Below are 21,380 nucleotides of genomic sequence, written 5' to 3'. Positions count from 1 at the left end.
AGGCGCGCCATATTGGGGGTTTTAGTCCCCATAATGAGGCGTTAGGACCCCAAAATTGTTGGTTTATCCCCAAAATGAGGCATTAGGTCCCCAAAACTGGGGGGTTTAGTCCCCAAAATGAGGCATTAGGCCCGCCATATTGGGGGTTTTAGTCCCATAAATGAGGCATTAGGCTCCCTAAATGGGGGGATTTAATCCCCAAAATGAGGCATTAGGACCCCAAAACTGGGGGGTTTAGCCTGAAAAAGAGGCATTAGGTCCCCAAAATTGTCGGTTTACCCCCAAAATGAAGCATTAGGCCCCCAAAACTGGGGGGTTTAGCCCCCAAAATAAAGGGGGGGGGGGAGGGGATGAGAACCTCATGATCCAGAATAAAGAAATTTATGGCACTTAGGCAAATTTTTGGTAATGTATGAGAAACAAAAAAGCAAGATGTCTTCAGATCTGATTAACTCACCGTTTTTTTTTTAATTTTCTTTTGCTTTTTCAAGGTCTTTTTAACCACCCAGCTGGAACTGGAATTAGGCAAAGCCTACACTTTGCAGTGGAGCTAAAAGCCAAAAGCCTGCCACCATCCCGGGTGGCAAAGCTGAGCCAAAATTCCTCACGTTCGCGAATTTTTCCCTTCTCCTCCCTCAAAATACTTTGCACTATTAAAATTTATTAGTTATAATCCCTTGGTTTGACGTTTTTTCCTTGTTCTGAGCTGTGGAATTCTGCCAAGCTGGGGCGTGGCAGGAGGAGGGGACTGCAAAGGACCTCAGGGACTCCAAACTTACAAGGAGCCTTGGGCCCCACTTTTTGGGAGGTGCTGATGGTTTTGGGGGCTTTGAACCTGTCTCGAAAGCAACCTTCACCCCACTCCTTGCAAACGAGCCTCATAAAAAAAAACAAAAACTCAACAGTTTTTTTGGGATTCCATCGTGTTTTACTCCACCTCCTTTCTGAGGCAATCGTGTCAGGAAGAACGATGGAGATCTGCAAAGAAACAGAGAAAAAAATCACTTTTTAGATTTTTTTTTAGCCTTCTATACCCTCATGCACAGGCTGGGGATGGTTTCAAATCCTGACAGTGATGTCAGGGCCACCATTTCCCTCGTTTTTCACCTCATATTTTCCCCAGGCCCTGGTCAGCAGCGGGGTTTTGCTCCTAAATTCTGCTAAGCCTGCACAAAAAAAGCCTTTCTTTTCCCAAAAAACCTTGAAAGCAGCACCCAGCTACAAAAAAAAACACCCTCTCCTCTGTGGCCAAGAGCTTTTTGAGGCCTTCCAAACCCTAAAAAACATGGCCTGGTGTTGTCTGTGCACCAACAGAAGAGAGAAATTTGGGGATTTGAGTCTAGTGCTGGAGGAGACAAAGGTTTGGGGTGGATTGAGCCAACCCATGGCTCAAAACTGAGATCCCTTTGGAGAGACCCCGGTGTCCCCAAAAAACTCTGCTTCCCTACAAGGCTTGAGCCCCCCAAAACGATGCTGATGTGGATCACCCACCTCTTTTTGCCAACTCCGATGGCCTCCTCGCTGGGTCGGGCGCTCAAAGCCCGAAGTTTAGGGTGGCCGGGGCCACAAAACGGAGAGCCCCGGCCCAGTTTTCGGCGGTTTGGGTCGGGCTGACACGGGTTTTCGGGGCGCGGGTGCCACCGGGCGGGTGCTGTTGGTGCCGTTCACGGATAACGCCTTCTTCTGAGGATCTTTCATCACCGTCCAGAAGGTTTCGGGCCTGTTTTTTAACCTTTCTGCCCCCTCTTTTCCCGGGGGCTGCAGCCTGTAGACATTGTAGGGGGGCTCCTCGGGGAGGCTGGCCTCCGAGCTGGCCGGTGATAAGACGCTTATCACGGGGAAGGACAGCTCTGTGGGTCCCGGGGGCCGGGGGGGCTTTTTGGCTGCCGGGTTTTCCCCCACGCAGGGGGGAAACATCCCCGCTCCTCTTCCTGCTCTCTGCCTCGAGGCTCCGGGTGTCTTTGCCTGTCCCGTTTTCCCCTTGGGTGACGATTTTTCGGCCTTGCGAGGAGTCCCCGGGATGGCCGGCAGCCTGATGGAAGAACCAAGAATCCAGGATGGTTTTGGGGTCGCATCCTGCACCCCCCACCCCCTCATGCAGCGCTGGATGCTGCAGCCCTGAAATTTGGGGGGGCTCCCGGCGGCCTCATCCCACCCATTTGGAGCCCCCAGCCTCACCTCAAGGGAGCCTTCCCTGCCTTCTGCGCCTCCCCCTTCAGGGCTGCTTCTTCTGTCGACCCCGTGGGGGCAAGGGAAGGAAGCCCGAGACCTTTGCCTAAAATTTGGGAAGGAGAGGTGTTAGAAGAACATTTCCGTGATGCCGCCGTCCCCGGGGACACGCCGGGTGCTGAGGCTGCTCCCCGAGACCCTCCTTGGCACCAGCCCTCGCCCGGCTCCTTTCTAAGCCTCAATATTTTTTTTTTGGGGCCGAGTTCTGGGAGAAAGGAGCTGGCTACGGCCAATTTTAGGGGGTGTCTTGATCCCCGTCCTCCTGCAGCGCCCAGGGCCGGGCACATCAGGCACCTCGCACCCGGGGGCTCCGTTTTGGAGGCGCGGTGACAAGATGTGGTGCAAGGCAGAGCTTTTGGGTGCTCCACGATGGGTTTTCTCACCAGGAGTCGGTTCCCCGTCCCTTCGAAGGGAACCAGCAGCTGCTTTTCTTCCCCCAGCTTGGCCGAGAAGAGGAAAAGCCCCTTCTTTCTTCTCCTTGGAGTGCTCCTGGGGCGTTTTTTTGGGCATGCTCTCCATCTCAAACCTGGCAAAAGAAGGCCTCAGCGTGACCCACAATCACCCCATTTCCACGTTGCCATCAAAGCCCCATCCCCAAATTCCTTCCTGGACTTTGCAATGGGCTCGTCCAGCAAAGAAGCACCCATGGGTGCAAGGAGAACACGAGCAGCGGCCACAGCCACAAAAATACTCACTCGGGGAAGACGATGACACGGCCAGAGAAGGTCAGGGAGGCCAAGGGTGCCCTCCGGGACACCACCACGTCCATCAGCTGGGGGACCTGCAAGGAGATGGCAAATGTCCTCTGGCCTCGGTCGTGGCCAAAAACTCCAACCCAAAAGGTCTCGGTGGGCCAAGGGCAAGCGTTGCTACCCCTTTGTGAGGCTGCCCAGGCCGTGGGGAAAACAAAACCCTCACCTTGAAAAAGGCTTTTTGAAGGTTCTCCTTCCCGGACAGCTTCTGCAGGAATTCGGAATAGAATTTCATTTCCACCCTCGTGCCTTCGATGAGGAGCACCCCCACGTCCCTCAGGACCAGGGCGATGTTCTCCCCCTTCCCCACGCAGCGAGAGATGAGGGACGTGGTGCCCTGGATGCAGCTCTCCACCCTCTGCGAGGACAGGCAGATTTGGGCGGCCACCTCGGGGTAGTGGAGGGGCTCCAGCTCCTTGTGGCCTGGAAAACGACACGAGAGGGATGGGGGCGGTCACCAGCAGCCCTTCCCCGTGGCAGGCGTCACCCAAAAAGGCTTCGGTTTGGGACCTTGTGGTGGGTTTTGGATAGAAAAGGTTTGGCAGCAGGGGGGCACGGGGAGGGGGGTGCTGTGAGAGGGATCTAGAAGCTGCCCCGTGTTGGGGAAGGGTCCTGCTGCTGGCCAGAGCCTGGGCAGTAAGCGAGGTTTTTTGTGCCTCTGGGAGAGCAGATTGGAGACAGAGAAAAAAAAAAACACAAACAAACAAACAAACAAACAATCACAAACAAACCAACAACAACAAAAAAAACCCACACAAACAAACCAATAAAAAACAAAACAAAACCAAAACAAAAAAACAAAAACAAAAACAAAACAAAACACAAACGAACATACAAAAAAACAACAAAAAAACGAAAACAAAACAAAACAATCACAAACCAAGCAACAAAAAACAAACAAACAACAACAACAACAAAAAATAAAAAAAAAAAACACCTGATATTGAGGGAGGGGGTCAGCAGGGGATTAACCCCCTGCCCTACCTGGCAGGTACTCCTTGTTGGCGGTGAGGCTGTGGGTGACGACGAGGTTCCTGGCCAGGCGGAACGTGGGCATCTGCAAAATCAGGGTCTTGTTCCCGTCCTTCACCAATTTGGGGACAACGTCGAAGGAGCCGAGGGCAGGAATTCGGACGCCCTGGAAATGGCAGAGAAAAGAAAGAAAAATGGTTAAGGATCAGACGTCACACCGCCTACCACAACTGCGCTTGTGCGATGTCTGTGGGGCTTTTTGGGGTGAGTTTCCTGCTTTTCAGGAGGGGAACGAGGGGGACGGGGGTGCCAACCCACCTGGTGCAGCAGGAGGTGTTCGTGGATGTAGGCTGACACCGCATCCCAGACGCTTATTTTCTCTGAAAGGCAAAAAAAAATCTGGTCACACACCGCCTCTCGTGGCTACCACCCTTCCATCACCCCAAAACCCGTGTTGCATAAAGATCCATCACATCCCCGACCCCAAAAAACAGAGACCTCCACACAGAGCCAGGTCTCCCCGCCACAAAAAGCCCCAAATTTCGGCACCTACCCTTGGAGGTGATGCTGGGCGTGAGGCACGGGACCTTCATCCCATCCCAGAAGCGGACGGGGGTCCGCCTCACGTTGGGCAGCACCTCGTCGGCAAAAGTGACGCGTTTTTGCATCCTTGCGCTCGCTCTCAGGATATTTCTCCAGAGATGAAGGGTCCCGGCGCCACCCCCCACCCCTTTTATACCCTGCCACCGCCCCCCGCCCCATTGTGACACGGCTTATGAGGTCATCACTTACGTCATAACTGCCAACAGGGCCACCGTCACCATGACTGTAATACACCATCAATGTTTGCCCCTCCCTTTAGTGACCAAACCCCTCCTTTTAGGGCCCAAACCACTCCCTTCAGGGCCTAAAGCCCTCCCTTCAGGCCCAAACCCCTCCCGTCAGGCCCAAACCCCTCTCTTTAGGCCCCAAACCCCTCTCTTTAGGCCCAAACCCCTCCCTTCAGGCCCAAACCCCTCTCTTTAGGCCCAAACCCCTCCCTTCAGGCCCAAAACCTCTCTTTAGGCCCCAAACCCCTCTCTTTAGGGCTCAAACCCCACTTTTTCCGGCCCAAACCCTTCTGCTTTTTAAGCCCCACGCCCTAAAGAGAAAGGTTTGGTCCCTAAAGAGAAGGCTTTCTGCCCTGACTAGAAAAAGGATTTGGGCCCTAAGGAGAAGAAGGATTTGGGGCCTAAAGAGAACGGCCTGGGCCCTAAAGGGAAGTGCCTGGGCCCTAAGGAGAAGGGTTAGAGGTCTTAAGTAAGGGTTTTGTGCCCTGAAGATTTTTTTTTTTTTTTTTTTGGCCCTCAAGAGAAGGGTTTTGACACTGAAGGGAAGGGTTCAGGCTCTAAAGAGAAGGATTTGGGCCCTAAAGAGAAGGGTTTGGGACCTAAATAGGGCGCAGGAGGCTCTAAAACTGATGGTGGAAGCCCTCTGAAGGGCCCTCTGGCCAAAGGCTGGTTTTTGGCAGGAGGCAGCCCTGGGATTGCTGGCAGCTGGCTGAAAACACATCAAAAAAGACTGCATGAGCACACGATGGCACTGGGGCCGCATCCTGCACCCTGAAAACGTGACCCTGCTTGCACACCACCGGCCCCATCCACCCCTCCAGGTGCTGCTTTCAGCACTGCGGGGCACCCCCAGCCCGCAGTGTTTGGGCTGGGCGAGGGGCTCCCTGCTGGGGAGAAGACAACCGTGAGCCTCCAGCCTCACCTGATCCCAGATTCCTTCTTGTTCTCCTGTGCTTTGGTTTCCTTCAGCCTTTGGAGCTCGTGTTTCGGGATGCTCGCGCGCACGGTGAAGGGCATGTCGAGCAATCCCCCTGAGGCTGGAAAGGACGGACATGGTCAGAAGTGGGGTGCTGCTGCTGCCGACATCGGTCCCAGGGGGGTGCATAGGGTCTCAGACCCCCATCCTCCTGCTCAGGCACCGTGGCCACTTCCCACCCCAGGGCTCAGTTTTGGGGAAGCCACCGAGATGTGGGGACAAAAGGCTGTGCCCAGCTGTGCCCGTCCCTTTGGCGGTGATGTTGGGCATCAGGCACCTGCGCTGCATGCCGTCCCACAGCTCTACCCGGGTCGGCTTCATGCAGGAGGGTTTCCTCTCCTTGGCAGAGGTCGCGTTCAGGCTCATCCCTGAGCAAACTTGCCAGCACTATGTTTTTTGGTTTGGTTTGGTGCCTTTTTTTTGCTAATGTGAAAAAAGCAAGTGACCTCCGGACCTCAACCACCAGCAGCCTCCAAACTGAACACGAGAGCCCTGCTGAGAGCTGCAGGGATCGCCCAGCTGCCAGCATCTCCACCTCTCCCCAGCCAACTTCCCTCTCCCGCTGGAGAGAGGGCAGCATGTCCCACGGCCTCTGACCTCTGTCTTTCTGCTCCCTGGCATAACAGCCTGAACGTGGGCACCTGGAGAGTGATCCGAGTGCCTTGGGTCAGCAGGGTCCTGAGCCCAGCCCTGAACGAGCGCCATGAAGGCTGTGGTCGTCTGGGCTGGGTTTTGATCTGACCAGTGATTTCTGCTGAAAGCTGCCTCCGCCTGCAGAGCATCTGGACGTGACAGCCTCCATAAGAGGGAGAGCATGTGTGGAGGTGCACATCCCTTCGTTTAACCTCCACGTATAATGCTGCAGAAAGAAGTCTGAATGGAGGCAGGACAGAGACTTTTAAATTCCTAAAGTGCAGTTTTGTCTGAGACATATCATTCTTACATAGACTTTAAATTTGTTTCCCCCTCTAGTCTGGATTGAAATAGCCCTGGTCTGACCCTAAGCCAAAAACCACACTGAAAATAGGAAGCAGAACAACTAAGAGCTCACTTCCTAAGTCACCACACCAGAAAAAAATCGGCAGAACTGACATTTCACACCCAGATCCATTGTCCCCAGGATCTCATGAAGTAATATGCCCACCAGGATCCTTTTCCTCTCTCATCACAGGGATCCACAGAGCAGCCACCACTTGTCGGTCCCCGTGGGATCACCCCTGGCCTCCCACCAACCAACCTCAGCCCTCCTGGGTCAGGCACGGGGGGCGTACGCAGGGTCCCCGACGTGCTAGAGATGCCAGGCTGGGATGGAGGAGAGCAGGGCTTCCACGCCAGCCTCACCTCCCTGCAACGGCCCTGATCCCAGCATGGTTTGGGCTGATGGCAGAGCCACAGCCCCGATGGGAAACTTCATCCTGATCCCAGTGAGACTGCATCGTGAACAAAGGAGACCTCAAGCATCTTTCACAGGACATTCTTTATTATTTCCACCATCTCCTTCCTCGTGGTCCAAAGACTGATGGGTTTCTGCAAAACAAGAGAGACTCCTCTGAGTCAGCACTGCCACTTTTTGGAGCTCTTTGCCCACAGGCAGACCCCGGGGATGGCTCCAGGCCACAACACCGAGGGCAGGGCCGCCATTTCCCTCCCTCTCTTTATCCCATCACCAGAGCCAGGCCAGCAGCAGGGTTTTGCTCCTGGGCTCTGCCAGGCCCACCCAAAAAGCCCTTCTCTTCCCAACACGCCTCCAAAGCTGCAAACAAACCCTCTCCCCTCTGGCCACGAGCAGCCTCCTGCTTTGTTAGGCCTTCCCCACGCTGACAGGAGACGTGGCCTGCTGTGTCTGCGTGTCAGCAGAAGGGGGGACAACGCTGCAAAAGGGGGGACTTGTGTCTAAGGGCTGCAGGGAACGCAGCCACTCCATCGAGCAGCACCAAGGGGGCTCCCAACAGCCCCCACTGCCCCCCAGATTCTGCCTTCCTACAAGGAGACAGCACCCAGCAAGGACTCAAATGTGAATCTACAGCGTCTCCCTGCCACTGCCTCAAAGGAGGCTGGAGCAGGTTAGGGATCGGTCTCTTCTCCCACACAACAGGCAGCAGGCCAAGGAAATGGCCTCAAGTTGCACCAGGGGAGGTGAAGGTTGGATATTAGGAAATATTTCTTCACTGAAAGCCTTGTAGGACATTGGAACAGCTGCCCGGGGATGTTGTTGAGTCACCATCCCTTAACATATTCAAAAAATGTGGAGAGCTGGTACTTCCAGACATCGTTTACTGGGACCTAAAAGATCCTATGGTTCTTTGAGTTCCATACCTGTCCTGCCACCTGCAGAGGAACGATCAGGAACGACTTCCTCAGGGCACGGCAGCCCTGATCAGTGTGGCCAGGGCCTCTCCGTCCTGGAGATCCCTGGTCTGCCCTTTGGTGGATGGGGCCACAGTGACATGGGCGCCTCACATATGGTTGGCAGCGGCTGGGGGCACTTCTTGCTGTGTGCTGACAGCACTTTCTTCTGAGGTTCTTTCATCAGCGACCAGAAAGACTCGGGCCTCGGTTTTAGCAGCTGAGAGTCTGGCCAAGAGGCTGGCCAAGAGCTCCAACCCGAGAGGTCTTGGTGGGCCAAGGGCAAGCATTGCTGCTGCCCCCTTGTGAGGCTGCCCAGGTCGTGGGGAAAATAAAACATCACCTTGTGAAGGTTCTCCTTCCCAGCCAACATCTCCAGAAATTCGTAATAGAATTTCATTTGCACCTTTGTGCCTTCGATGAGGAGCACCCCTACATCCCTCAGGACGAGGGCGATGTTCTCCCCCTTCCCCAGGGTGCGAGAGATGAGGGACGTGGTGCCTCGGATACGGCTCTCCACCGTCTTCCAGGACACGGAGGCAGCTGCAGCCACCTCAGGGAATTGGAGGGGCTCCAGCTCCTGGAAAACGACACGAGAGGGATGGAGTCGGTCACTAGCGGCCCTTCCCCATGTTCCCCAGGTGCTGCTCATGGCAGCCGTCACCCAGAAAGGCTTCGGTTTGGGACCTGCTCTGTGCAGGGGATGCTTTGCTTCTGAGAAGCACCTGAGATCCATGCAGCAAGGGATGCACCCTCTTACCTGGCAGGTATTCCTTATTGTCCGTGAGGTTGTGAGAAACTATAAGGTTCCTGGCCAGGTAAAACACAGGCATCGGGAAAATTATTGTCTCATTCCGAACCTTGACACATTTGGTAACAACATCAAAGGAGCCAAGGGCAGGAATATGGACACCCTGCAAGTGGAAGAGAACAGAAGGGCCGAAGGTTAAGGATCAGCTGGAATAAGAGCCGGAGATGGTCCCATCCGGGGTCCTGCTCTGCCCTTCCCACTGTTGGGAGCCAGGCTTAGGGACCCAGGGGCTTTCAGCAACTGGGGTCAGCCCTGAGATACCACACTGCCTACCACAAGCAGCACCGCACTTATGCGATACCTATTGGTCTCTTGGTGAGGCCTTTTGGGGTGAGTTGTCTACTTTTGAGGAGGGGAAAAAGGGTGACGTGGGTGCCAACCCACCTGGCGCAGCTGGAGGTGGTCCCGGATGTAGGCTGACACTGCATCCCAGACAGATTTTTGATCTGGAAGGCAAAGAAAATCAGGTCACGCTCTGTGTCTGGTGGCTGCCAGCCTTCCGGCACCCCCAGCCCCACGTTTTGGTGGCAGAGGAAAAGAGCCGTCACATCTCCAGCCCCAAACGGAGACCCCCCAGAGATGACCACAGAGCCGGGTCAACCCCGATGGAAAGCCCCAAATGCACATCAGCCGCGCCGCTGCTGTGCCGGGGGTGCCCATACCTCTGGCAGTGATTTTGGGCATCGAGGATCCATGCTTCATCCCATCCCAGAAATCTATCTTGGTCCGCCTCATGTAGGCGGGTTTCACGTCGTCAGCAAAGGTCACACGCCGGCTCATGCCACTCTCAAAATGAGGCTTTTGGCTTTCCACACTGGTGCTGAGACTCAAGATACTACAAAGCAGGCTTTGGCACTGCAGTGTGGGGTTTAAACACTTAAAGGAGAGCTTGGGCCATAGAAAGGAGGGTTTCAGCCCAAACCATTTGGGTACTCACAAGCAGTGCGTGGTTGCCGCAAGGAGGGCTCCGACTCCCCAGTGGGACTCTGGGCCCCAAAACGAAGCTCCGCACTCCGAAGGCCAGGCCAGAGGGGCTCCAAAAGGCTCCCTAATTCTGCTGCCTCCCACCTCGGCTCCCCCATTTCTGCAGGCCCCTGGCATGGCCGCCGGGACATGGCCTGAGGAAGGGAATGGAGGAAGAAGTAGCCCAGGGCGGGCTGTTTTAGGGAGGTCCCAGCTGAGTGGCAGCTAGCAAATGTGACGCCCATCCAAAAGAAGGGGCAGAAGGAGGGTCCGGGGAGCTGCAGGCCTGTCAGTGTGCTCTTGGTGCCGGGGCAGCTCATGGAGCAGATTATGAAATGGCCTGTTCTCTAAATAAAGGCGTTGACCTTTCAGTACTGGTGTTTTAACCCAAAATGAGGCTCTAGGTACTTTGCGTTAGGCCTTGGGAGTTCAACAGGAGGGGTTGAACAGTTGGAGGCCTTGTGCCATAAATGGAGGGTTTCAGACCAAAACATTAGGCTTTTGGCCCTCAGGCCCAAAACATCAGGCTCTGACACTCTAGCTCTGGCTAGAGCTCGGGAAGAAAAAGTGGGTTTATGGCCTTGGGAAGAAGGGGCAGGTCACTCACGAGGACTTCACCAGCATGTGAACTTTTGCTTTTAGAGTCCAGAGCCTCATTTTCAGTTTCCAAAGCCTCAAGGCTAAAGCTCAAATCCTCATTTGCTCAGTCCAAAGCCTGATGTTTAGGATGCAGAGCCTCATTCCTTGACCCCACAGCCACTTTTGGAGGGTCCAAAGCTCCGGTTTCGGTATTCAAAGCCTCATTTTCGGTGTCCAGAGCCTCCACTGAGAATCCAAGCTCAGTGTTATGCTCACAGCTTCATTTTAGAGTCTGAAGTCTCATTTTTGTTATCCAAATCCTCAATTTAGGCACCAGAGTGTCATCTGTTTGTAACTAAAGCCTCATTTTTAGGGGCCAGAGCCATGTTTTCTTTACTTAAAGTCATGTTTTTAGGGCCTAGATGCTCATTTGATAAGTCCAAAGCTTCAATATTAAGGTTAAAACCATCAGTCGCCAGTACAAAGCCTCATTTTACTGTCTAAAGACTCATTTTCAGGGTCAAGACCAACATTAGCATCCAAAGCCTGTTCTATTTTTCCAAACTTCCATTTTTAGCACACAAAGTCTCATATATGTGAACCAAAACCTCATGTGCATGTTCAAAGCCCCAGCTTTTTATGTCCAAAACATCATTTTTTTTTGAACCCAATCACTTTATTATCCAAAGTCTCATTTTTAGACTCAAAAGCCTCATCTGTACACCCGAAGTCCTATTCTTAGGACCTGAGACCCCATTTTCGCAGCCCAAAGGTTCTTTTTATCATCTAAAGCTTCACTTTGGGGGTCAAAAGCCCTACTTTTGGCCTCAAATGGTAAGTTTTCAGACCAAAGCAATGTTTTGAACCATAGAATCACTGGAATGATCCCTACCCTGCTCCAACCTCCTTTGAGGCAGTGGCAGGGAGATGCTGTAGATTCACATTTGAGTCCTTGCTGGGTGCTGTCTCCTTGTAGGAAGGCAGAGTTTGGGGGGCAGTGGGGCTGTTGGGAGCCCCCTTGGTGCTGCTCGATGGAGTGGCTGCGTTCCCTGCAGCCCTTAGACACAAGTCCCCCCTTTTGCAGCGTTGTCCCCCCTTCTGCTGACACGCAGACACAGCAGGCCACATCTCCTGTCAGCATGGGGAAGGCCTAACAAAGCAGGAGGCTGCTCGTGGCCAGAGGGGAGAGGGTTTGTTTGCAGCTTTGGAGGCGTGTTGGGAAGAGAAGGGCTTTTTGGGTGGGCCTGGCAGAGCCCAGGAGCAAAAAACACTTCTGGTGGTTCCAGTACTGATGCCTGGGGGCCAGCACCAGTGACCGGCCTCCAGCTGGATTTAACCCCATTCACCACGACTCTTTGGGCCCAGTTTTTAACCCAACAAAGCGTACACCCGTCCAGGCCTCGAGCTGCCAGTTTCTCCAGGAGAATGCTGTGGGAAATGGGGTCAAAAGCCCAAGTGAAGGCTAGGTATTTCCTAGCAGACACGTGGTGAGTTCCAGTCCCCCAGACCTCAGTGGTTTCACCGTGATAGAAGGAGCTCTGTACACACGGGACCAGACCGCTGAGTTGGCTGCAGTATTCGTGCTCCTCCCAAAACCAGTCCTCCCCATCATACAGCAACCCCACGTCAAGTGAGGTGGCCCAAAACAGTGAGGTATGGCCACGTTACTGTGCCCGTAGGTATGCTAATTACTCCTTCACCAGCTTAAAGGATGCACGTGGAGATCCACAGAAGGACAGAGCCACCCAAAGCACACTTCTCCACCCACCATCGCGCCCTCTTCTATTAACAGGACGCAACATTAAGGTCGTCAGAGGTTATCTGAGAAAGATCCAGGGGCCTCGAAACTTCTTGATCCATGATTACAGGAGGCCTGGTATGGACTGGGAGGTGCTGGCGCCTCACGACCCACATCTCCCTGGTCAGCAGAGCAGTGGCCGTGTCACAATAGAGCGGTGGCTGTGTCACAATGGCATGACACAGCCTGGCTAGAGTATAAAAGGGGACGTGGGCGCGGGCTCCTGCACTCTGGATTGTTCAGAGAACGAGTGCAGAGATGAGCCTGAGCGCGACCTCTTCCAAGGAGAGGAAACCCTCCTGCATTAAGTCGTCCCGGGTAGAACTGTGGGACAGCATGCAGCGCAGGTGCCTGATGCCCAACATCACCGCCAAAGGTAGGGGCACCCCCAGCACCACGGTAGTAGTTTTGGTAACCACATTTGGGGCTTTCCTTGGGCGAGACCCAGTGCCGGAGCCATGGCGGGGTGTCTCTGCTGGGGCTTTTCATCTGCCACCGAACCCCGGCTCTGGGGATGCTGCTGGAGCTGTGGGACCACCAGACCCAGCGTGAGCAGGCACCAAACATCGGGTCTCGGGGTGCTGCTGGAGGTGTGGGACCACCAGACCCAGCGTGACCAGGTTTTCCTTTGCTTTCCAGAGCAAACAGACGTCTGGAATGCGGTGGCCAACTACGTGCTGCAGCAGCTCCTGCAATACAAGGTGGGTCGGCGCCGAGTCCAACTTCTCTGCTTGGCTTCTCCAAGTCAGGGGAGTCCCCACAGCTCGGGGCCACGGGCTGTAGTGACCCTTCCCCTCCCCGGAAAGCAGGGAACTCACCCCAAAAGTCCCCACTGAGGGGCTGACAGGCACCACGCAGGCGCGGTATCCCTTGTGATAGGTGGTGTCGTGTCTCAGGGCCGATCCCAGTCATTGGAGGCCCCTGGGTCCCCTCAGGCTGCTTCTGCCTTGACTGCAGCAGAGCGTTTTCGGAAGGGCAAGGAGAGGGAAAGGACTGGAATGGGGCCACCTCCAGCTCTTCCTCCGGCCTGTCCTCACCCTTTGGCCCTTCCCTTCCACTCGCAGGGCGTCCGAATCCCCACTCTGGGCTCCTTCGATATAATCCAGAAACGGATCCAAGCTGGGGACAAGGCGATGACTTTGCAGTGGCCAGTGTTTCACCTGGCCACGAACCTCCTAAACACTCACCACCTTGAGGACAGCAACGGCAGCCTGCCAGGTAAGGCGCTGGATGAAACCTTGCTGGCTGCACGGCCGGGGCATGTGGGGCATGGCCTCCGTGCTCAAAAGCCAAGCCACGGAGCCAGCCCAAAGTTGGGGCATTTTGGGGGATGGGCTGCAACAAGCAGCACGTGGGGGAGACGCATGAAGGGCCGCCGGGTGCCTAACAACATCCATCCCGTGTGGTTTTCCAGCCCACAAGAAGCTGGAGCCCCTGAGACGTGCCGAGGTGGCGGCGGACGCCTGCGTGTCCTGGCAGAAAGCTGAGAGCTGCATCCGAGGCACCATGGCCCTCATCTCCCAGTGCCTGCGGGAGGGGGAGAACGTCGCCCTCGTCCTGAGTGACCTGGGCGTGCTCCTCATAGAAGGCACCAAGGTGGAGATGAAATTCTACTACGACGTCCTGGAGATGCTGTGTGGCAAGGAGGACCTTCAGAACGCCGTTTTGAAGGTGAGGGGCTTTGTTTTGCTCCGGGCAATCCAAAACCTTTGTCCAAACGGCTCGGGCCAGGCCAAAGTGACGGTCCTGCCCGCTCTGGGGTCTTGGGATCCCCCCCACCAGGGATATTCTCCCACCTCTGTTCTCCCCCCTGCAGGTCCCGCAGCTGATGGACACCGTGGTGTCCCGGCTGGCAGTCATAGCCTCCCTGACATCCTCTGGCCGTGTCGTCATCTTCCCCGAGTAAGTATATTTGCAAAGTTGGCTGCTCAGTGCAGCTGCTCAGCTCCTTTTTGGTACCATTTGGCCAAAAGCAGCCTCTATGGAATGTGAAAACGTGCCCATGAGCAGGCGACGACAGAGAGCAGAAAGGGCAGCTCGTGCCGAATGTCACACCAGGGTCCTCTCCTTGCGTGCAGGTTTGCAGTGGAGTTGGTGCCCAAATCGTCATACAGGAAATCATCCAAGGCCCCAGGAAAACTCCCTGGGAAGGAGAAAAAGAAGAAAGACGGCGTCTTGCCACCTCTCAGCCAGGGCAAGAAAGGTAAAGCAGCGGCTGGCTCCTTCCCGTGGCACGGGTGGCCCAGTTTTGGGATCCAGTGGGCTCATGCCCTGGTGTGGGTGCTCCCAAGGCTCCAGCCTGCGCCACAACTCTGCCCGCCAGCTGGGCACAGCCTGTTGTCCCCACATCTTTCTTGGTGGCTTCCCCAAAACTGAGCCCTGGGATGGGAAGTGGCCACAGTGCCTGTGCATGGGGAAGGCAGGAGGATGGGGATCCTAGACCCTATGCACCCCCCTGGGACCGATGTCGGCAGCAGCAGCACCCCACTTCTGACCATGTCCGTCCTTTCCAGCCTCAGGGGGATTGCTCGACATGCCTTTCACCGTGCGTGCGAGTATCCCAAAACACGAGCTCCAAAAGTTGAAGGAAATAAAAGCACAGGAGGACAAGAAGGAATCTGGGATGAGGTGAGGCCGGAGGCTCACGGTTGTCTTCTTCCCAGCAGGGAGCCCCTCGCCCAGCCCAAACACTGCGGGCTGGGGGTGCCCCGCAGTGCTGAAAGCAGCACCTGGAGGGGTGGATGGGGCCGGTGGTATGCAAGCAGGGTCACGTTTTCAGGGTGCAGGATGCGGCCCCAGTGCCATCGTGTGCTCATGCAATCTTTTTTGATGTGTTTTCAGCCAGCTGCCAGCAATCCCAGGGCTGCCTCCTGCCAAAAACCAGCCTTTGGCCAGCCAAGACCAGGACAAACTCACAGCCAGAAACGGAACACGAGGGATGGACCGAGTGTGGGCAGCGACAACTCCGGGGCTCACTGGAGAAGAGCGAGGAGTGGACACAGTCCTCCATGCTGGTGGACTGCCAAAGATTCCAACAAAGACAACCTCCAAGAAGCTGCCTTTCCCTTTGAGACCTCCAGCTGCGAAGAGACTCCCTACAATCGTCGTATCATCACCGAGTTCTGAGGAGAGCCTGCCCCGGAGGCCTCGCTATAACACCTCCCTGCTGCTGCCCACCCTGGACGGTACATCCAAGACGTTGGTGTCCGAACCGTCAAGAGCAAGGCGCCTGGGAGAGGACAAACCCCCCACACAAGCTGAGATCTTGGAACTATGGAAGCAGTATCTCAAAAAGTAAAACCCCAAAATGATTGACGTGCATGTCCAAGTTTATTTCCAACACTACACAGCACAGACATGTCACAAATGGACATGAAGAGAGAGGAGAAAACCTCCTTGCTGGTTTTAGTAGCAGTTTCCATGTCTGAGCAGAGATCAAAGGCTGTTGGAGCCGAGATGAGAAAGATTCAGGACACAGCTGCAGGTACGTGCTGCACAGCTGAAGCACACTCAGGCAGGACGGAGCTCTGGGGCATCCAGCAGGAGCTGGTTCCCAACCCACGGCACAGGGATCACTCTCCAGGTGCCCAGGTCCAGGCTGTTATGCCAGGGAGCAGAAAGACAGAGGCCAGAGGCCGTGGGACATGCTGCCCTCTCTCCAGCAGGAGAGGGAAGTTGGCTGGGGAGAGGTGGAGATGCTGGCAGCTGGGCGATCCCTGCAGCTCTCAGCAGGGCTCTCGTGTTCAGTTTGGAGGCTGCTGGTGGTTGAGGTCCGGAGGTCGCTTGCTTTTTGCACATTAGCAAAAAAAAAGGCACCAAACCAAACCAAAAACCATAGCGCTGGCAAGTTTGCTCTACTTATTTTGCTCCCAGATTGCTTTAATTTTTATTTTCATTTTCCCCAAAGAGCTATTTTAATTGGGACATGACAAGGCAGTGCTTATAAACAAGGATTTGCACCCGGCTGACTTGGGGCAGGCGGCTGCAGATGCTGAAGGGGCAGGAATGGGACATGTGTGGTGCAGTTTGTTATTTATTTCACCCTGGCAGGGATAATTAATTAGGGTTAATTTTCGTCACAGCGGTCCTTGTGGTGTCATTCCATATTTGTGCTCGCAGCAGTGCTGATGGCACACTGCTGCTTTGGCTACCTCATTTTAGGGTCCAAAACATCCTTTTAAGGGCTTCCACCCTGTGTTTTAGAGTCTAATATCTCCTGTTTAGGGCCCAAACCCTTCTGTTTAGGTCCCAGAGCCTCAGTTTTTGGGGCTGTATTTCCACGGTAAGCCCCAAGCCCTCCTTCAAGCAGATACAGCCTCATTTTTGGGTGTAGTGAGACTTCTGAGGGAGCAAAGGCTAGTTGGCAGACCCTAAACCTCATTTCAGGGCCCCAAAGCACCATTTTGGGGTCCATAGCCCATTTCTGGGGATCAGAGCTTTGGTTTGGCATTTCAGAGCTTCCCGTTGAGCATCCACAGATTCATTTTTAAGGGCTCCAACCCTCAGTTCTAGGACCCAAAACCTCCTTTTAGGGTCCAGCACCCATCTTAAGGGTCCAAGCATCCAAAGTTTGGGGGTCTGCATTGGGGTGATGTGGCAAGGGGGTGGCAGCAGGGGGCAACCCCAGTGTGAAGGATGAATGGGAGGTGGTGGGAAATCTCCTTTGCACCACTTGTGTTTATTTTTTAAATTCCTTCTTCCTCTTTCCTTTGCTTATTGAACATTTTTAACCTTGACCCATAACTTTTGTCAGTTCTGCTCTTTCTAGTCTCTTTTCTCATGGCAAGCATCGTGTGGGGCTTAGCTGCCAGCCAGGTCAGCCCACCACTGCTCCTCAGACTCTTCTCTAATCCTTGCAGCTGGCCAGAAACCCCAGATATTGATCTCTGTAAGCTTTTATTTGATTCATTTATCCTTCATCTCATCCTAGCCTGCAGCCCAGCTCTTCTCCTCCTTTCTCCTCTCTTAGGACCCATGAGAACTTGCCTTCTCAAACCCTTAAACACTCCAGCAGCCCCATTTCTGTAAATTCAAGATACTGCTTCCTAGTGCTGATATCAGTCAATTGCTTGGCAATCATCAAATCACTTTAACAGAAGAAATAATCTCATCCAACATATGTTGTATGTAGCTAAAAGATAAGTTGCTTTTTGTAGATTTTTTTTTCCAAAGGAAGCCTCAGCAGCACATGAATTTTCTTCAGATTCGTTGCAGTTGATACATAATTTTTATTTTTATTTTTTTCAATTAAACCAGCAACCAAAAATCATCTCTCATTTCCAAAACCAAGGCCTTTCAATCTGTATTTAAAAATAATCCTCCAGATTTGATGTCATTTCTGCCTCTAGGACTTACTGGAGTCCAGCGGGTGACTGTGGCAGCTGTGTTGCTCTTCAAAAGACCTGGGCAGGCTGAAATCAATTTGGGCGATTGATTTGCTTTTTTTTCAGCTTGAATTTGAATGAATCCCCTAGCACAATTAAGGGTTAGGAACTCAAACATCAAAAAAGGGTGCTAAGGCCTGGTTTTGAAGGAACAAGTGCCATCAGTGCTTAAGAGGCTGGTCACTGGGTGAAGGTGTTTAGGCTTTGTGATAAAAAATTTGTCCCTGGGTTGGTCCTGGGCAGACATATGATGACACCTGAAGATGGGACATCTTGTTCATTGCCTAAAGTGGTAAATTTAGGTCATTTGAGATTATAGTTTAGGCATTTGGGGCTAGTGACCCATGCTGGCTTAGTAGCCCTCACAAATTCAACATCTGAACGTACCTGGGGATACGAGTCTGCATCGAGAAACATGGAACCAAGTAGCAGAGTGTGTAGAAGAAACCGAGCAATACAGATGGCTAAATTTGTCTGAGTGATGGTGTGTGAACACAAAGCTGACGGCGGGTGGGTAAATGGACAGATGGATGGTGGAGAAGGAGTCGTTGCTCATTAGGATGTTAAATTTCTGGCGGTCGCCCTATGGAGAGGGAGAAAACCTTGCACTAGGCAGGTGGAGTAGCTAGGAGAACAGATAGCCAAGCCCAGAACCCATCTCTGGATGGGACTGGGATTTCCCAAGGGAAATTTTCACAAAACACAAGAAATGGAGGATCGGGATCATGACCTGCAGTTGCCATGCCCTCTCCAGTGTCTGCAAAGGGACTGTGGCATAGTGCACTTGGTTTGCTCCGTGATCCATCCAGACTTTCCACACCACGGAACCATGAATATGTAGTGCTGGGGAGTGGCTGCCTTCTCAGCTGATTCCCCAAAGGGGCAGGACTTCATAGGGCCCGAAATATAAGCTGGCTGGGCGCCCACCTTTTTTTCTCCAAGACGGTTTTGGTCACGATGATGCAATACTTTCTCGCACAGCTGCTGTGTAAGTGGCTTATTTTCTTCTTTTTTTTGCAGTCTCCTGTGACTTGTCCTATCATCTCAAAGCCTTCAATACCCGTCTCTTACAGCTTTCCTCCAGGTGCTCCCACTTGCTGTATCCTCTGCTGGTAAGAACAATTTTACCTGTTGTGAGATGCGCTCCAACTAAACTGACTCTTTGGCAGTGGGGTGGAGTTGGATTGCATTTTGTGAAACAGAGAGGAAAGGGATGTGTCACTCTCCTTTTCCCCTTTGAAAATTCCCTCCCGTCCTCTAAATCCTTACCTTTCTTTCCCAGACCCCCTGCCAGTCCCTGAGCTCTCCACAGACCCCAGTTATGATGTCTACTACGAAGGGGAACGCGTTGCTTTCATATGCACGGCTCCGACGATGAAGAGCGTAGATGGATTTCGGTTCTTCAATCGAAGTGGGGACCAAGTCTACGAACGTACTTCCTACTCTCACACAATTGCCTGGTTCCAGCTCACAGCTGCAAAAGCGTCTGCCATGGAGTACACGTGCATGTACTGGGTGAAGGATGCTGGACGAGAAATTCTTTCCAATAGGAGCCTTCCTCTTTCAATCAACGTTCAGGGTACGTGGGTCTTGTGTTGCCTCTAGATGATGTTGCTTCGAGTCTCTGCCTTCTCACAAGCTCCTTTTGTGCTCCTGGGTTTCTCTGAGCAGTCAGGAATAGGGTAGCCTAACAGCTCTGTCACCTCCAAGGGGTCTCACAGCGCTGAGCCTCCCCAAGCCTTTCCTTACGGTTTGGGGTGCATCACGTGCCTTCCTCTTTAGTCGTGTGAGTACTTATTTTCTGCACTTTGGTGAATACAAAGAAACTGAGTTGCTCAGAATTCTTATCTCTGAGGTCTGTGGGTCTGTGCTTCTCTTCTCATAGTTCAAGACATGTAGAAAAAAGAGCGATGAATGACTCACACAAGAGCTGATCGTTAGTAAAAGGTTCTGTATTTGTCCCAGTAATATTCTAGAGAATTAACTTGTCTACTCCCTTTGTCAAATCTGAAGCATGACATTGGAAGAAATAATGGGTTTTGTGCACAAATCCTTATGTCAATAGGTAGCAGGTTTTGTTTGCTCTCCCCCCCCAGATGCTCCAGTGGCCCCGGTTTTGTCCCTGGATCCTCAGCAGCCAGTCTACAGATACGGGAACAATGTCAAGCTCCTCTGCACCGTCCCCTTTTCTTCATTCTACATCAGAGAATTCCAGTACTATGGAGACTTTGGACTTGCAATCTCCATCCCAGTTGTGAAACTGCAAAACTACAGCTACAACCTGCAAATCACAGGAAGGGAGGTCTCCGGGTCTTACAGTTGTGCCTATTTTGTATTTAAGTCTGGACGTGCCGTTCGCTCCGAGAGCAGCCCCTGGGTCAATGTCTACGTGAAACGTGAGTTTTCCATCCCTTCCACACTAAAACCTCTAATAACTACTGACCTATCATTGGGTAATTTATTCTGTGTGTGCCTGCCTAGGAATTCATTCGTGTCATCTGTCTCTGTGTCCATCACTTAATGAGCTTATTGCCACGTCTAACCATGCTCTCATCAACAACAAATACAAGAAATACTGGGGAAAAAAATCTCAGTGAAAAGAGTCTCATCACCTTACATGGCTTTTCTGATGAGACCGTGGCTTTCTAGGACCTCCTTCTAGACCTTCTTTCTTTTATCCTCCATCCCTCCAAGATCTGGGTAGCTATAGGTGGGCTTGCTCGTTGGAAGAGTCTTCATGGTAAAGTCACCACTGGTTCCTTCCCAGGCCAGATAATCGGCTGGGTTCGAGAGATCCTTGTTGGTGGCTCGTTCTTTACCATCAATGGCCTCATCTTTTTCTTCTCCCACCGCCTCAAGAAGAAAAGAGGTAAATATTTAATTTTTATTGCACCACACTAATTCTTTTGATCCCGGGACTTCATTTTCTTTGCCAAAAAAAAAATAAAAATCCTTCATTTTGAGTGTTACTTTACCTTCCTTTCTGGGGAGGGTGTTCTGGACAGAGCTTGAACAGGATCACTGCTCACCCTCCTCTCTTGTTTGAACCCCAAACTGATTTCCCGTAGAGGTCCAAGAATACAGAGAAGCAATTTTTGATGCTGTTACTTCCCTCATTTACAGATCTGGAAGAAGGATTCAGGATGGACTAACAAGATGAGTTAGAAGAAGAACCCTTAAAGGTTTTACTCTGTTTTGCCAAGGCAATCCGTTCCGTTGGGCCCTGCCTGATTCCTCATTGTCTGCCTCAGTGTCCTGAAGAGACAGAAGCAGTGAACTGGAAGTACCTGACTACTCCTCTCCTCTGTGCACAACCCCATGCCTTGAGTCTTACCAATTAAAGCTGGTTGTTGTATTTAGGTCTTGTGTGTTTCATGGGAAGGTGTTTCTTTCCATCCTCCTTCCTGAAGTGTGTGTATTTGTGTGTGCTTGTGCACAGCCTCGGGGTCATGGCAGAGAAAATCTCTGGGTTTTAGGGTTGTGACTATTTTGCATTTCAGTCTAGACGTGCTGTTGGCTCAGAGAAGAGCCTCTGGGTTGATCTGTGCGTCTGCTCTATCCCACACCTAACCCACAATTAAACCTGGCTTTTGCTTGCCTCTGAAATTCAGCCTCATTTCTGAATTTTCACATTTCTGAATTTTCACATTTCTGAATTTTCTGTGGATGAGCGTGGTGTTAACCAGGCCTGCCCCGTGGGGCTGAGTTTCCCTTCCTCCAAGAAGACACAAGGCACTGTC

The 21,380-nt window shown here is 52.8% G+C and overlaps 3 protein-coding genes across 3 annotated transcripts; 1 reads left to right on the top strand and 2 right to left on the bottom strand.

Moving 5' to 3' along the window:
* Positions 1–2,159: 2,159 nt before the first annotated feature.
* On the bottom strand, positions 2,160–4,665 carry LOC137846638 (coiled-coil domain-containing protein 81-like). Its single transcript, XM_068664635.1, has 7 exons — positions 4,507–4,665; positions 4,272–4,333; positions 3,966–4,119; positions 3,148–3,404; positions 2,925–3,010; positions 2,613–2,755; positions 2,160–2,275 (listed from the first exon to the last, which is right to left on the bottom strand). Exons 1-7 carry the CDS (start codon positions 4,619–4,621, stop codon positions 2,175–2,177), a joined length of 918 nt encoding a protein of 305 aa, XP_068520736.1. The 5' UTR covers positions 4,622–4,665; the 3' UTR covers positions 2,160–2,174.
* A 3,294-nt stretch (positions 4,666–7,959) lies between these two features.
* Positions 7,960–16,431, bottom strand: LOC137846647 (coiled-coil domain-containing protein 81-like). The gene is made up of 4 exons (XM_068664659.1): positions 9,854–16,431; positions 9,301–9,362; positions 8,858–9,019; positions 7,960–8,685 (listed from the first exon to the last, which is right to left on the bottom strand). Exons 1-4 carry the CDS (start codon positions 10,197–10,199, stop codon positions 8,137–8,139), a joined length of 1,119 nt encoding a protein of 372 aa, XP_068520760.1. The 5' UTR covers positions 10,200–16,431; the 3' UTR covers positions 7,960–8,136.
* Positions 16,432–18,539: 2,108 nt separating this feature from the next.
* LOC137846632 (uncharacterized) lies at positions 18,540–20,999 on the top strand. The gene is made up of 6 exons (XM_068664629.1): positions 18,540–18,628; positions 18,714–18,752; positions 18,923–19,219; positions 19,737–20,036; positions 20,408–20,509; positions 20,764–20,999. Exons 1-6 carry the CDS (start codon positions 18,598–18,600, stop codon positions 20,790–20,792), a joined length of 798 nt encoding a protein of 265 aa, XP_068520730.1. The 5' UTR covers positions 18,540–18,597; the 3' UTR covers positions 20,793–20,999.
* Positions 21,000–21,380: the final 381 nt, after the last annotated feature.

The sequence above is a fragment of the Anas acuta genome, chromosome 35 (genome assembly GCF_963932015.1).
Source record: "Anas acuta chromosome 35, bAnaAcu1.1, whole genome shotgun sequence".
Lineage (NCBI taxonomy): Eukaryota > Metazoa > Chordata > Aves > Anseriformes > Anatidae > Anas > Anas acuta.
This window is presented reverse-complemented; position numbering and strand designations above follow the sequence as displayed.